The following is a 15,481-nucleotide window of genomic DNA, read 5'->3' as shown; positions in this document are numbered from 1 at the left end:
GTTGGTATCATTTTCCATTTAGATAGAATTGTGATTAACCACAAGCCAATGATTTTGAGATATGAAGAAGTTATCATAAATGAAACTGTTCCACAAAAATGTGCATATGAAAACCATAACTGTCACGCAGATCAGTAGAAATGGTAAGATACATTGTCATTCCACATGAGAAGGGTTGATGATGACTCGTTTGTTTTATTTATTTTTTACCGACAACTTCAGGATATATTTTCTTCCCTGGTTATCTAGATCTCTGGCTCCCTCGAGTCATTTGTGTCTTAGTTCATCAATAAATACATACATACACACACACAGTTGAAGTCAGAAGTTTACATATACCTTAGCAAAATACATTTAAACTCAGTTTTTCACAATTCCTGACATTTAATCCCAGTAAGCATTCCCTGTTTTAGGTCAGTCAGGATAACCACTTTATTTTAAGAATGTGAGATGTCAGAATAATAGTAGAGAGAATTTTCTTTCAGCTTTTATTTATTTCGTCACATTCCCAGTGGGTCAGACGTTTACATACACTCAATTATTATTTGGTAACATTGCCTTTAAATTGTTCAACTTGGGTCAAACGTTTCGGATAGCCTTCCACAAGCTTCCTACAATAAGTTGGGTGAATTTTGGCCCATTCCTCCTGACAGAGCTGGTGTAACTGAGTCAGGTCAGTAGGCCTCCTTGCTCGCACACGCTTTTTCAGTTCTGCCCACACATTTTCCATGGGATTGAGGTCAGGGCTTTGTGATGGCCACTCCAATACCTTGACTTTGTTGTCCTTATTTTGCCACAACTTTGGAAGTATGCTTGGGGTCATTGTCCATTTGGAAGACCCATTTGCTACCAAGCTTTATCTTCCTGACTGATGTCTTGAGATGTTGCTTCAATATATCCACATAATTTTCCTACCTCATGATGCCATCTATTTTGTGAAGTGCACCAGTCCCTCCTGCAGCAAAGCACCCCCACAACATGATGCTGCCACCCCCGTGCTTCGCGGTTGGGATGGTGTTCTTCGGCTTGCAAGCCTCCCCCTTTATCCTCCAAACATAACGATGGTCATTATGGCCAAATAGTTCTATTTTTGTTTCATCAGACCAGAGGACATTTCTCCAAAAAGTATGATCTTTGTTCCCATGTGCAGTTGCAAACCGTAGTCTGGCTTTTTTATGGTGGTTTTGGAGCAGTGGCTTCATCCTTGCTGAGCGGCCTTTCAGGTTATGTCAATATAGGACGCGTTTTACAAACAGATACTTTTGTACCTGTTTCCTCCAGCATCTTCACAAGGTCCTTTGCTGTTGTTCTGGGATTGATTTGCATTTTCTGCACCAAAGTACGTTCATCTCTAGGAGACAGAACATGTCTCCTTCCTGAGCGGTATGATGGCTGCGTGGTCCCATGGGGTTTATACTTGCGTACCATTGTTTGTACAGATGAGCGTGGTACCTTCAGGCGTTTGGAAATTTCTCCCAAGGATGAAGCAGCTGATTTCTTTTGATTTTCCCATGATGTCAAGCAAAGATGCACTGAGTTTGAAGGTAGGCCTTGAAATACATCCACAGGTACACCTCCAATTGACAGAAATTATGTCAATTAGCCTATCAGAAGCTTCTAAAGCCATGACATCGTTTTCTGGAATTTTCCAAGCTGTTTAAAGGCACAGTCAACTTTGTGTATGTAAACTTCTGACCCACTGGAACTGTGATACAGTGAATTATAAGTGAAATAATCTGTCTGTAAACAATTGTTGGAAAAATGACTTGTGTCATGCACAAAGTAGATGTCCTAAATTACTTTCCAAACTATAGTTTGTAAGCAGGAAATTTGTGGAGTGGTTGAAAAACGACTTTTAATGACTCCAACCTAAGTGTATGTAAACTTCGGACTTCAACTGTAAATCGAAAAATATACGTTTAAAAAGTTTGATTGGAAGAACAGACGACTTCCGGTAAACCAAGATTTCTTGTTGTTGTCAGGGACGACCCTAGTGTATATTCTCATTACTATTATTATTATTATTATTAGGTTATTGATCACAATTACCACCTCTCCCCAGTCAAACTCATTTCTGTGTTTATCTTATCCAAGGTGACAAGTCAGCCAGACTGTCTTTGAAAAGCTCATTTCTAATCATTACAAGCACAGCACTCAGACAGTGACTAAAAACTGCACAGGGTATGCTTTGCTTACGCACTGGCATGGTTGGGACAACCTATTCTGAATACGTAATTATTGAACATCTCTTTTAGTGTTTGAATAGGCAATTGCTGGACGGGCCCCCTTCATTATGATAAGAAACAGAAACCTAATATCTTCCATGTGGAGAGGATGGCAACACTACACCAGCAGGACGAACCTGGAAAAGTCCATTAGATTCTATCCTGGCTGACAGATATGACTTGGCATCTCACAATGATTTTAAAACACAACAGAGAAAAGTACTGTATATGGAATTAAAATGACAGAATATTTATTTTATAACCACGGTACTTTTGTGGGGTTTAACTGCGTCTGCCAGTTAAGTGAATTGGATCACCTGGGATCGACCTCTATCAGAATTGGGGAAGGTGTTTTTGCGTAGGTGCCAAACCTATCAAAGCATCAGTACATGAACTGCGCTTCCAAAATGCACTTGTTTTTGTGTGTACACACGGCTGAGTGTGTGTGTGTATGTTCATAAGTGAGTCACGGCTGTTGTATGTGTAACGATTAATTTCCCTAACGCAACAAAAGGTGCAAAACCATACCAATCAGTGGGGCCGGCGATGAGAGACTAGTCTATAGAGTCAGCGGTGAGAGACTAGTCTATAGAGTCAGTGGGGTGGTGAGAGACTAGTCTATAGAGTCAGCGGTGAGAGACTAGTCTATAGAGTCAGTGGGGTGGTGAGAGACTAGTCTATAGAGTCAGCGGTGAGAGACTAGTCTATAGAGTCAGTGGGGTGGTGAGAGACTAGTCTATAGAGTCAGTGGGGTGATGAGAGACTAGTCTATAGAGTCAGTGGTGAGAGACTAGTCTATAGAGTCAGCGGTGAGAGACTAGTCTATAGAGTCAGTGGGGTGATGAGAGACTAGTCTATAGAGTCAGCGGTGAGAGACTAGTCTATAGAGTCAGTGGTGAGAGACTAGTCTATAGAGTCAGTGGGGTGATGAGAGACTAGTCTATAGAGTCAGCGGTGAGAGACTAGTCTATAGAGTCAGTGGTGAGAGACTAGTCTATAGAGTCAGTGGGGTGGTGAGAGACTAGTCTATAGAGTCAGTGGTGAGAGACTAGTCTATAGAGTCAGTGGGGTGGTGAGAGACTAGTCTATAGAGTCAGTGGTGAGAGACTAGTCTATAGAGTCAGTGGGGTGATGAGAGACTAGTCTATAGAGTCAGTGAGGCCGGCGGTGAGAGACCAGTCTATAGAGTCAGCGGTGAGAGACTAGTCTATAGAGTCAGTGGTGAGAGACTAGTCTATAGAGTCAGTGGGGTGGTGAGAGACTAGTCTATAGAGTCAGTGGGGTGATGAGAGACTAGTCTATAGAGTCAGTGGTGTGATGAGAGACTAGTCTATAGAGTCAGTGGGGCCGGCGATGAGAGACTAGTCTATAGAGTCAGCGGTGAGAGACTAGTCTATAGAGTCAGTGGTGAGAGACTAGTCTATAGAGTCAGCGGGGTGGTGAGAGACTAGTCTATAGAGTCAGTGGGGTGGTGAGAGACTAGTCTATAGAGTCAGTGGTGAGAGACTAGTCTATAGAGTCAGTGGGGTGGTGAGAGACTAGTCTATAGAGTCAGCGGTGAGAGACTAGTCTATAGAGTCAGTGGGGTGATGAGAGACTAGTCTATAGAGTCAGTGGTGAGAGACTAGTCTATAGAGTCAGTGGGGTGGTGAGAGACTAGTCTATAGAGTCAGTGGGGTGATGAGAGACTAGTCTATAGAGTCAGCGGTGAGAGACTAGTCTATAGAGTCAGTGGTGAGAGACTAGTCTATAGAGTCAGTGGTGAGAGACTAGTCTATAGAGTCAGTGGGGTGGTGAGAGACTAGTCTATAGAGTCAGTGGTGAGAGACTAGTCTATAGAGTCAGTGGGGTGATGAGAGACTAGTCTATAGAGTCAGTGGGGTGGTGAGAGACTAGTCTATAGAGTCAGTGGTGAGAGACTAGTCTATAGAGTCAGTGGGGTGGTGAGAGACTAGTCTATAGAGTCAGTGGTGAGAGACTAGTCTATAGAGTCAGTGGGGTGATGAGAGACTAGTCTATAGAGTCAGCGGGGCCAGCGGTGAGAGACTAGTCTATAGAGTCAGTGGGGTGGTGAGAGACTAGTCTATAGAGTCAGTGGGGTGATGAGAGACCAGTCTATAGAGTCAGTGGTGAGAGACTAGTCTATAGAGTCAGTGGGGTGATGAGAGACTAGTCTATAGAGTCAGCGGTGAGAGACTAGTCTATAGAGTCAGTGGTGAGAGACTAGTCTATAGAGTCAGTGGGGTGGTGAGAGACTAGTCTATAGAGTCAGTGGTGAGAGACTAGTCTATAGAGTCAGTGGGGTGATGAGAGACTAGTCTATAGAGTCAGCGGGGCCAGCGGTGAGAGACTAGTCTATAGAGTCAGTGGGGTGATGAGAGACTAGTCTATAGAGTCAGTGGGGTGATGAGAGACTAGTCTATAGAGTCAGCGGGGTGATGAGAGACCAGTCTATAGAGTCAGTGGGGTGGTGAGAGACTAGTCTATAGAGTCAGTGGTGAGAGACCAGTCTATAGAGTCAGTGGGGTGGTGAGAGACTAGTCTATAGAGTCAGTGGGGTGGTGAGAGACTAGTCTATAGAGTCAGTGGTGAGGTGAGAGACTAGTCTATAGAGTCAGTGGTGAGAGACTAGTCTATAGAGTCAGTGGTGAGAGACTAGTCTATAGAGTCAGTGGTGAGAGACTAGTCTATAGAGTCAGTGGTGAGAGACTAGTCTATAGAGTCAGTGGTGAGAGACTAGTCTATAGAGTCAGTGGTGAGAGACTAGTCTATAGAGTCAGTGGGGTGGTGAGAGACTAGTCTATAGAGTCAGTGGGGTGGTGAGAGACTAGTCTATAGAGTCAGTGGGGTGGTGAGAGACTAGTCTATAGAGTCAGTGGGGTGGTGAGAGACTAGTCTATAGAGTCAGTGGTGAGATGAGAGACTAGTCTATAGAGTCAGTGGGGTGGTGAGAGACTAGTCTATAGAGTCAGTGGGGTGGTGAGAGACTAGTCTGTAGAGTCAGTGGGGTGGTGAGAGACTAGTCTATAGAGTCAGTGGGGTGGTGAGAGACTAGTCTATAGAGTCAGTGGGTTGATGAGAGACTAGTCTATAGAGTCAGTGGGGTGATGAGAGACTAGTCTATAGAGTCAGTGGGGTGATGAGAGACTAGTCTATAGAGTCAGTGGGGTGATGAGAGACTAGTCTATAGAGTCAGCGGGGTGGTGAGAGACCAGTCTATAGAGTCAGCGGTGAGAGACTAGTCTATAGAGTCAGTGGGGTGATGAGAGACTAGTCTATAGAGTCAGCGGTGAGAGACTAGTCTATAGAGTCAGTGGTGAGAGACTAGTCTATAGAGTCAGTGGGGTGATGAGAGACTAGTCTATAGAGTCAGCGGTGAGAGACTAGTCTATAGAGTCAGTGGTGAGATACTAGTCTATAGAGTCAGCGGTGAGAGACTAGTCTATAGAGTCAGTGGGGTGGTGAGAGACTAGTCTATAGAGTCAGTGGGGTGGTGAGAGACTAGTCTATAGAGTCAGCGGTGAGAGACTAGTCTATAGAGTCAGTGGTGAGAGACTAGTCTATAGAGTCAGTGGGGTGATGAGAGACTAGTCTATAGAGTCAGCGGTGAGAGACTAGTCTATAGAGTCAGTGGGGTGATGAGAGACTAGTCTATAGAGTCAGTGGGGCCGGCGATGAGAGACCAGTCTATAGAGTCAGTGGGGCGATGAGAGACTAGTCTATAGAGTCAGTGGGGTGATGAGAGACTAGTCTATAGAGTCAGTGGGGTGATGAGAGACCAGTCTATAGAGTCAGTGGGGTGATGAGAGACTAGTCTATAGAGTCAGTGGGGTGATGAGAGACCAGTCTATAGAGTCAGTGGGGTGATGAGAGACTAGTCTATAGAGTCAGTGGGGTGATGAGAGACCAGTCTATAGAGTCAGTGGGGCGATGAGAGACTAGTCTATAGAGTCAGTGGGGTGATGAGAGACCAGTCTATAGAGTCAGTGGGGTGATGAGAGACTAGTCTATAGAGTCAGTGGGGTGATGAGAGACCAGTCTATAGAGTCAGTGGGGTGATGAGAGACCAGTCTATAGAGTCAGTGGGGTGATGAGAGACTAGTCTATAGAGTCAGTGGGGTGATGAGAGACCAGTCTATAGAGTCAGCGGGGTGATGAGAGACTAGTCTATAGAGTCAGCGGGGTGATGAGAGACCAGTCTATAGAGTCAGCGGGGCGGTGAGAGACCAGTCTATAGAGTCAGTGGGGCGATGAGAGACTAGTCTATAGAGTCAGTGGGGTGATGAGAGACTAGTCTATAGAGTCAGTGGGGTGATGAGAGACCAGTCTATAGAGTCAGTGGGGTGATGAGAGACCAGTCTATAGAGTCAGTGGGGTGATGAGAGACTAGTCTATAGAGTCAGTGGGGTGGTGAGAGACTAGTCTATAGAGTCAGCGGGGTGGTGAGAGACCAGTCTATAGAGTCAGCGGGGTGATGAGAGACCAGTCTATAGAGTCAGTGGGGTGATGAGAGACCAGTCTATAGAGTCAGTGGGGTGATGAGAGACCAGTCTATAGAGTCAGTGGGGTGATGAGAGACCAGTCTATAGAGTCAGTGGGGTGATGAGAGACCAGTCTATAGAGTCAGTGGGGTGATGAGAGACTAGTCTATAGAGTCAGTGGGGTGATGAGAGACTAGTCTATAGAGTCAGTGGGGCGATGAGAGACTAGTCTATAGAGTCAGTGGGGCGATGAGAGACTAGTCTATAGAGTCAGTGGGGCGATGAGAGACTAGTCTATAGAGTCAGTGGGGTGATGAGAGACCAGTCTATAGAGTCAGTGGGGTGATGAGAGACCAGTCTATAGAGTCAGTGGGGTGATGAGAGACTAGTCTATAGAGTCAGTGGGGTGATGAGAGACCAGTCTATAGAGTCGGTGGGGTGATGAGAGACCAGTCTATAGAGTCAGTGGGGTGATGAGAGACTAGTCTATAGAGTCAGTGGTGCCGGCGGTTGAGAGACTAGAGAGCCACAGTCAGTCTGGCAGGGAGAAAGTAATTCTGGGATAAGTTAGAAAACGCCCAACACACACACACACACAGTGCTCCTGCTCCATACCCCCTCCCCCACGGCCCATCCCGCCCCTCGCCTACCGCCCATTAGACTGCCAAAGAGGGGAGCAATAGAAAAAAAACAAGGTCACGTTTCTAATCAAGCAGCCCAAAACACTGACACGGAACTGGCCATCCAGAGTGTACCCAACTCTGCTGTATTTAGTCATCTATACAGAACAGTCATTTTTTCCTCAGATTCCATTCTTTAGCTCTAGTAAATACATGGACAAAAAGAAGTCGACTTGATTTGGCTCGGTGCGGCTTGCTCTCCTCCCCCCCCCCCCGCCAAACCTTGTTTCTTTCTAGCCGTTGTGTTTGTAAAGCAGGACCCTGCGTTTTTGACAAACCGGTCTGGTACAGTGAAAAGGAAAGCGCTCCCAATTACCTTGCATTACCCACAACCGTGGCAGTTTCTGTAGCTAGCTGCTATTCAAATTAAGAAAACACCGGCTTCAACGCAGCGTCGCCGCTGATGGAACCACCAACAAAAGAACTAGACTAGACCGTGCGAATACTGTGGAATACTCCGCTAAAATCCTAAAATCTAAATCCACGTGCAGGGTATTTGAACATAGAAATTGCTAAACTTGGACTAAACTAGAATATTTTCATGTAAATTTTTTTTTAAAGAATTTAATGTTATTGTGTTTATATAAGCCAGAGCTAGGTTCATGGTTACCAACGTCCAATTTATTTATTGTCCTTAAGTACTATCACAGTGTCTGTAAGGTGTTCTCTATGGCAGGAGGGGAGAAAAGATAGGCTACATAAAACACCTAAAGCTTTGGATTGATTCCCTCCTACTCCCCATCTCACACTGACCTCTCTCAGAAAACCACACCAATTCCTACAACGTAACAATTACTCTGACCTTTGACCTACAGGATTCACAGAATACTGGGTTGTGTTCAGTAGGCACAAAATGGAAGAAAAAAAGGAGAGGGACTATCTAATGCTCATTTTCGTTTTCTGTTACAAAATGCTTTGAAAACGTCTTATTACAGTGTGCCCTTACGAACACGACCATGGACTACATTGATCTACCTCAACTGCCACTTCTTAATGGCACACTGTCCCTTAACTCATAAAGAACACCAACTTTCATCATGTTATTAAACTGCCTCCACTGCAGGCAAGAAGAACTATGTAAATGGTTCAAGTGCCCTCAGCCCTGTCAGACGACATGCTCCAAACCTTCAGCCGGCCCAGCCCTAAACTGGAGAGAGCAAGGCGTGCCTGTACACATGGCTGACTGCAGCTCACTCTTATCCCCGTCCCCCAAAACCCTGGACAACGATGGAACCGGTTCTTACAAAGCCCACAATGCCTCTGAGCAGTACCAAGATAACTGAACGAATGGCCTGGGTTTCCCAACAGAGAAAATGTGTCACGGTTTATTAGTCTGTCGTGTTGAAAACATTGTGTGTATTTGTGTTTATGAAAAACAGTTGATCAGTCTTTTCTCGCATTTATAACATTCCAGACGAACGAGTGTTTTTTTTGGCACCGAAAGGTCATTACAACTCGAACAGTAAAATACTACTGCCTGACCTTCAAACACTCTGAGCAACGCTCACTCACCAATAGACTGGGAGCATAATTCAAAACCAGCCAATCACAAGCCTTGAGTGTGACAAGACGGCATGTTCTGATCTGAAAGAGAATGGCAATGGTGACTGTATTCCTATGTAAGGGAAAGTAGGTGACTGTTAGGCAGGTACTATAAAGACTAGAAAAGGTACTTTTGCCACAGAGTTGCAAGACCACTGTGGCTCTGTAAAATTGACCATCTTCAAACACAAGGGCAGAGTCAGTCAATGCTTTGAACTAGGGCTGAAACGACGCCATTTTGATATTGAATGAGTTGAACGAGTCTCCTCCGGCAGCATATTCTAACAGTGTTTCGGTAGTCGGTACTGTGAGTGGCTCATTCTTCACATTTCTTCACACGTGGAAATCCCCCACCCACCCTGCCTGCTTTCCTACGAGGCAGAGGAAATAAAAGGATTAGTCTACTACAGTACATTACTGTACTACTAGACCTACACTACAGTATTACAGTACAACTTTACTACAGTACATTACTGTACTACTAGGCCTACACTACAGTATTACAGTACAACTTTACACTACTGTACTACACTACAGTACAACTTTACTACAGTACTACTGGGCCTACACTACAGTACTACAATACAACTTTACTACACTACAGTACTACATTACAACTATACTACATTACTGTCCTAGTAGACCTACACTATAGTACAACTTTACTACAGTACATTACTGTACTACCAGGCCTACACTACAGTACTACATTACAACTATAGTACAGTACCCCACAAAATCAGCACTGAAAACCAAGGGTCTTCTTGTATAATAAGCCTTATAACCCTCAAAACCATAGCACATATTGTGGTCCTCTGAAGCTCATTTGGTAGAACATAGTACTTGCAACGCCAGGATAGTGGATTCGATTCCCGGGACCACCCGTACATCAAAAAATGTATGCACGCTTGACTAAATCATGTTGGATAAAAGCATCTGCTAAATGACACATGTATTATCATCATCATCATCATTAACTAGGCATAAATAACAGGATAGTGGGAAAATGTAACTCTCTATATGGAAATGCATGAAGAGAAAACCATATTGTTTCCTTAGAAACAGACAGCCATGCATAAATCACACGGTGATGAAACATATGTGGGCTGTCAACTGAACACCCGTGTCAAAGCTAACCAAGTGCAGGTCTTTTGTTGTTTAAATTAACTTTATAAAATGGAACCTGCTTAGTCGCTTACTCCCCACAAAAAAGTAGGCTTGCCGTGGCTACGTCCCATGTTTCCTCTACACAGACAAACACATGGAGGGATTCCTCATTCAAAAAATGCAAAATGGTCGACACCTCATGCAGTACAACATTACACAGCAACGAACGACTTCCGCAGGAATGGAATACCTCCCCAAGCATGCATGTGCAGAGACAAAACCATTTCAACTTCATGTAATAAGAAGATGGAAGAAAACAAAATCAACCTATTTATTTTCAATGCCAGACACGATTGTGCTTTTGTTGATTTATTTACAGATGAAATGTAGAAGTGGGGCCTAGGATTTAAGGATGGCTAAATGGCCTTCAAAAAGGAAGTAATGTCTATGGTAAATCAAATAACTAGAACAAAATGGTGTGATTAAAGTGTATTATCTGATAACAGAAAAGGAGTATTTTCTTTACGGGGTGCCTGTCGAGTCATTATTCCAACTTTAAATATTCCCCACGCAGGTAGTGTCCCAAATGGCTCCTTATTCTCTACCTAGTGCGTACGGGCCGTGATCAAAAGTAATGTACTACATAAGAAACAGGGTGCAATGTGAGAAGCACACAGGGACATAGCGCTCAGACGATTAACTGTCTGACTACAGCCTCCTCCTCCCAGCATTCTACATCTGATTACTCAGATTACCGCCAATTATGAAGTGGGTGCCACACACACACACACACACACACGCAACCCCCAAGCCATAAGACCGCTAAATAGTTAGTCCGGGTAGCTATTTGGTTAATTATTTAACTATCTGCATTGTTCCTTTTTGCACTAACTCTTGACTCGCTCCTGCTACTGTTTATTATCTATCCTGTTGCCTAGTCCCTTTACATCTACATACATGTACATATCAACCACAATTACCTCATAACCCTGCACATCAACTCGGTACTGGTGCCCCGTGTTTAAAGCCAAGTTATTACTCATTGTGAATGTATTCCTCGTGTTTTTATTTTTAGATTATTTCTCTCTGCATTGTTGGGAAGGGCCCGTAAGTAAGCATTTCACTGTTAGTCTACACCTGTTGTTCACAAAGCATGTGACAAATGCAATGTGATTTGACACACACAGGAGTGGACTTAAAGGCCATTACATGGGCAGTAGGACTGCACAGGGTTTGTCTCCAACCGTATTGCCAGTGTTTTTCTTAACTGCCTGCATTTTGAGTCATTAGGTGGTTGTAGGTGGGTGTACACCTATTCTGACAACACTCAGGCAGCCAATCATTATTACTACATTGGAAACTGAGCCCTAAAGAACATGCACCTTCACAAAACACTGAAATTATGACAAGGCATTATGTGAAGTCTCAGAAAAGCCAATGTTGCACTGACTGATCAATGTCCTATTATAAAAGACATAACGTTAATGAGAGAAAATGTGTCAATGCACTTCAGCTTCTAGAATACCCAGGAGTATTGTCTAGAATCCCCAGGAGTATTGTCTAGAATCCCCAGGAGTATTGTCTAGAATCCCCAGGAGTATTGTCTAGAATCCCCAGGAGTATTGTCTAGAATCCCCAGGAGTATTGTCTAGAATCCCCAGGAGTATTGTCTAGAATCCCCAGGAGTATTGTCTAGAACAGCAGGTAGCCTAGTGTTTAGAGCATTGGGCCAGTAACCAAAAGGTTGCTACATCGAATCCCCAAGCTGACAAGGTAAAAATCTGTCGTTCTGCCCCACAACAATTGTTCCTAGGCAGTCATAGTAAATAAGAATGTGTTCTTAACCGGTCTAGAATCCCCAGGAGTAATTGTCCAGCAGAACCTCTTATCTAGCTCATACTACATTTGAAAGATAGTATTCAATATATCACTAAGTATTTATGATTTACATGTACATGCAGAATATGGGTGAAACAAAGTAATCATGCCTAGATCACTCTGACCGTAGCATCTTTCACTAGAAAGCCTAACCACTGTGTTCACGATGCAGTGACGTTGAGCGTGTCAAACCAGTAGCGCGCGGGTGTAAACACTGCACTTCACTGGATGGCGATGCACGTGGAGCAACGCATCCTAAGCGTAAACAAATGCATCAAACAATCACATGCCGCATGAATATCAAAGGCAATTAAACATTACTAAAGATCCCAGATGTTTTTGCAAACATGATTCCGCCGCGTTTTCAATGTATCTAAGACTATTACCGGGTAATTATATAAAATATGCCCACCTATCCAAAATATCAAAGAAAATAAAACAGAACAAAAAAATCTAATTGGTAATTGGATCAGAATGAGGTTCTAATGAGTGGACATGTTCTATTGCCTTCCCGAAACTAAATATCTGGAAAAAGACCAGGAAGTATACGCCATTTCTCAGCTCTCTAGCTCAAGTGTTGGCGATTGCGTTTTAAATAGGCCAACTGAAAACGTTGCAACAATGTATCCAACAGTAGATAAAGCATGAATGGGGACAGCAGCAGCAAATTAATATCACTGGCAGTGAGTCTTCTTGATTCTTGCGCAATAACTGTTGGCGAATTCCCTTCAAAACAGGAAGCTCCAGTATTAAGTACAACGTTAGCAGCCTGACACTTAATCCTGCAACGTAAACAAACAACTGTTACGATGGCCATAGGTGAGACATCTACCTGTTTGCCCCGATAGAATAACCGTTGTTGTCCGGGGTTTACATTGAAGATCTCTTGGATTTTCAGCCTCAGAGACTCAATTTTGGTCAGCCTGGAAAGATCCTCAATGGTTCGTGTCTCCTTTCCGTCTATGGTCCGAATTTGAATCCACATCGTTCCACCGCCCGATAGCCACCAAAAAAGGTTACAGAAATGAATCACAACAAATACAGGGGCTTGGGGGGAAAGGGGAATAACAGTGAAAACGTTCAACACTCCATAGCCTTTTCCTCTGCAGGGGAGAATGATTCTTGCAGGAGGTGTCGCTCACATGGGTCACCGCGCCAAGCAAATCTCGCGAAATAAAATTCTGTACAATTTGCCGTTAAAGACGCAGGGCCCCTTTTTTGTAGCTTCCACTAGATAGCACAGACAAAGTCAAAATTGGCAATATGTCGCAAAAAAATATGAAAACATTTGCTTTTTGGTCTGAATTTAAGTTTAGAGTTAAGCATAAAGTTAGCATTGTGGTTAAGGTAAGGTTTAGAATGACATTTTAAGATGAATTGTAAAAATGGGCGGGGTTTAGACCTTTATGGACGGTGTAACCAGTGAAGACCCTGTTTTTGTGGGCATGCAAATACAGGAAACCAGCCAACGGATGTCGCTATATCCAGAGGTACTCCATTGGAATCGTATTAACGCCCATTGTGTAAATTGCCCATACGTTGTCAATGGGCCGCACGGTGCATTCTGGGCGATTCTGGGACAAGGAAAGCTCTCCTTCAAGTAGGGAATGGGAGTCAATAGCATAGGTGTATAAAGATGGCTAATAGCTAAGGTGTATAAAGATGGCTACCCCCATGTACTTACCTAAAATGCCTTGTTTTCTAAATTCGCCGTATTGTACAGTGCTCTCCGTTATCCTTTTGTATCAGCAAACCACAGTATACTAAAAAGTAGATTGTGTTGATTTACTGGCACATTTTGTTCAAGTTGGGAGCCATAGTTTAAGAACTGTGGGTAGTGCTGAAAACAATGACGTCATATCTGAATTCCTCTACCCCCAAAAAAACATTTAGTTAAATCTGAATTCCTCCATCTTTACGCACCTTTGCCATTGGGCGCTAGTTTAAAAAAAACAACATTAGCAATAATTTCATGAAGTACAACATTGCAAATCTTTTCTGAGATGTGAAATAATTAAGTTGTTTTCTGTAATGTCATATAGCTTTGGAATCGGGACATTACACACTTGAGGAAAATAGTTAGGTTTGTCAACTTTCAGAACAGATGGCGTGACGGTTAGTTTAGCAACAAAGTAACAACATAGGCACAATTGGTCGACAGTCTGCTGGGAGGGGCGTTATACGTGTCTCCATTCATTGTCCAGTGGGATTCCCATCTCCTTTCTCTCAAAGCTCTGGTATATCTCACCTTTTTTTTTTTTATGTGCAATGTACACAGTGGTCATTGTCAAATTAAAGCCTACACCGACTTACATTGTAAAGAGCTGGGTTGATAAATACAACTAGACAGTTATAAAACAAATGTAAAAATATAGCTACAAAAATATTTGTGTAAATCAAATTGTCACATGCTTTCTATACGGGAGTACCAACAGTGAAATGCTTACAGGCCCTTCCAATAATTCAGAGAGAAAAATAAAATAAATAAATACACAATGAGTAACGATAACTTGGCTATACACACAGGCTACCAGTACAGAATCGATGTGCAGGGTACGAGGTAATTGAGGTAGATATGTACATATAGGTAGGGGTAAAGTGGCTAAGCAACAGGCTCGATAAGCAGTAGCAGCAGTGTGACGAGTCAAAATAATTTGTTGAAAAGGGGTCAATGCAGATAGTCCAGGTAGCTACAGTAACTAGCAAGGACAGTCATAATGTGGCTAATAGACTAGAGTATCAACAGTGTATTCGGGAAAGTATTTAGACCCCTTGCCTTTTCCACATTTTGTTAAGTTACAGCCTTAATCTAAAATGTATTAAATTAACATTTTTCCTCATTGATCTTCCCCTAATACCCCATAATGACAAAGTGAAAACAGGTTTTTAGAAATGTTAGCCATTTAAAAAAAATAAAAATAAACAGAAATACCTTATTTACATAAGTATTCAGACTCTTTGTTATGAGGCACGAAAATGATCAACCTTGAGATGTTTCTACGACTTGATTGGAGTCCAGCTGTGGTCAATTCAATTGATTGGACATGATTTGGAAAGGCACACACCTGTCTATATAAGGTCCCACAGTTGACAGTGCATGTCAGAGCAAAAACCAAGCCATGCGGTTGAAGGAATTGTCCGTAGAGCTCCGAGACAGGATTGTGTCGAGGCACAGATCTGAGGAAGGGTACCAAAACATGTCTGCAGCATTGAAGGTCCCCAAGAACACAGTGGCCTCCATCATTCTTAAAATGGAAGAAGTTTGGAACCACCAACACTCTTTCTAGAGCTCGCTGCCTGGCCAAACTGAGCAATCGGGGGAGAAGGGCCTTGGTAAGGGAGGTGACCAAGAACCCGATGGTCACTCTGACAGAGCTTCAGAATTCCTCTGTGGAGATGGGAGAACCTTCCAGAAGGAAAACCTTCCCTGCAGCCCTCAACCAATCAGGCCTTTATGGTAGAAGCCACTCAGTAAAAAGGCACACGACAGCCTGCTTGGAGTTTGCCAAAAAACACCTAAAGGACTCTCAGACCATGATAAACAAGATTGAACACTTTGGCGTGAATG

The 15,481-nt window shown here is 43.4% G+C and overlaps 1 protein-coding gene across 2 annotated transcripts in view; it reads right to left on the bottom strand.

The window, feature by feature from the left end:
• Window positions 1-13,750, bottom strand: part of LOC106568437 (E3 ubiquitin-protein ligase UHRF2) — a 46,925-nt gene extending 33,175 nt beyond the window's left edge. Inside the window, exon 1 of one of the 2 annotated variants that reach the window (XM_014138767.3) lies at window positions 13,598-13,750. Coding sequence is in view for 1 of the 2 variants with exons in the window: in XM_014138765.3 (XP_013994240.3) it covers window positions 12,746-12,898 (153 nt within the window). In the remaining variant the exon portion in view is untranslated. Of the gene's footprint in view, window positions 1-12,745; window positions 13,195-13,597 lie in introns of those variants that run through there. The other variant, XM_014138765.3, reaches the window with a different exon arrangement.
• Between the last annotated feature and the right edge of the window lie 1,731 nt (window positions 13,751-15,481).

The sequence above is a fragment of the Salmo salar genome, chromosome 13 (genome assembly GCF_965601325.2).
Source record: "Salmo salar chromosome 13, fSalSal1, whole genome shotgun sequence".
Taxonomy (NCBI): domain Eukaryota; kingdom Metazoa; phylum Chordata; class Actinopteri; order Salmoniformes; family Salmonidae; genus Salmo; species Salmo salar.
The sequence above is the reverse complement of the archived record's forward strand: the minus strand, read 5'-3'. Positions and strand labels throughout refer to the sequence as shown.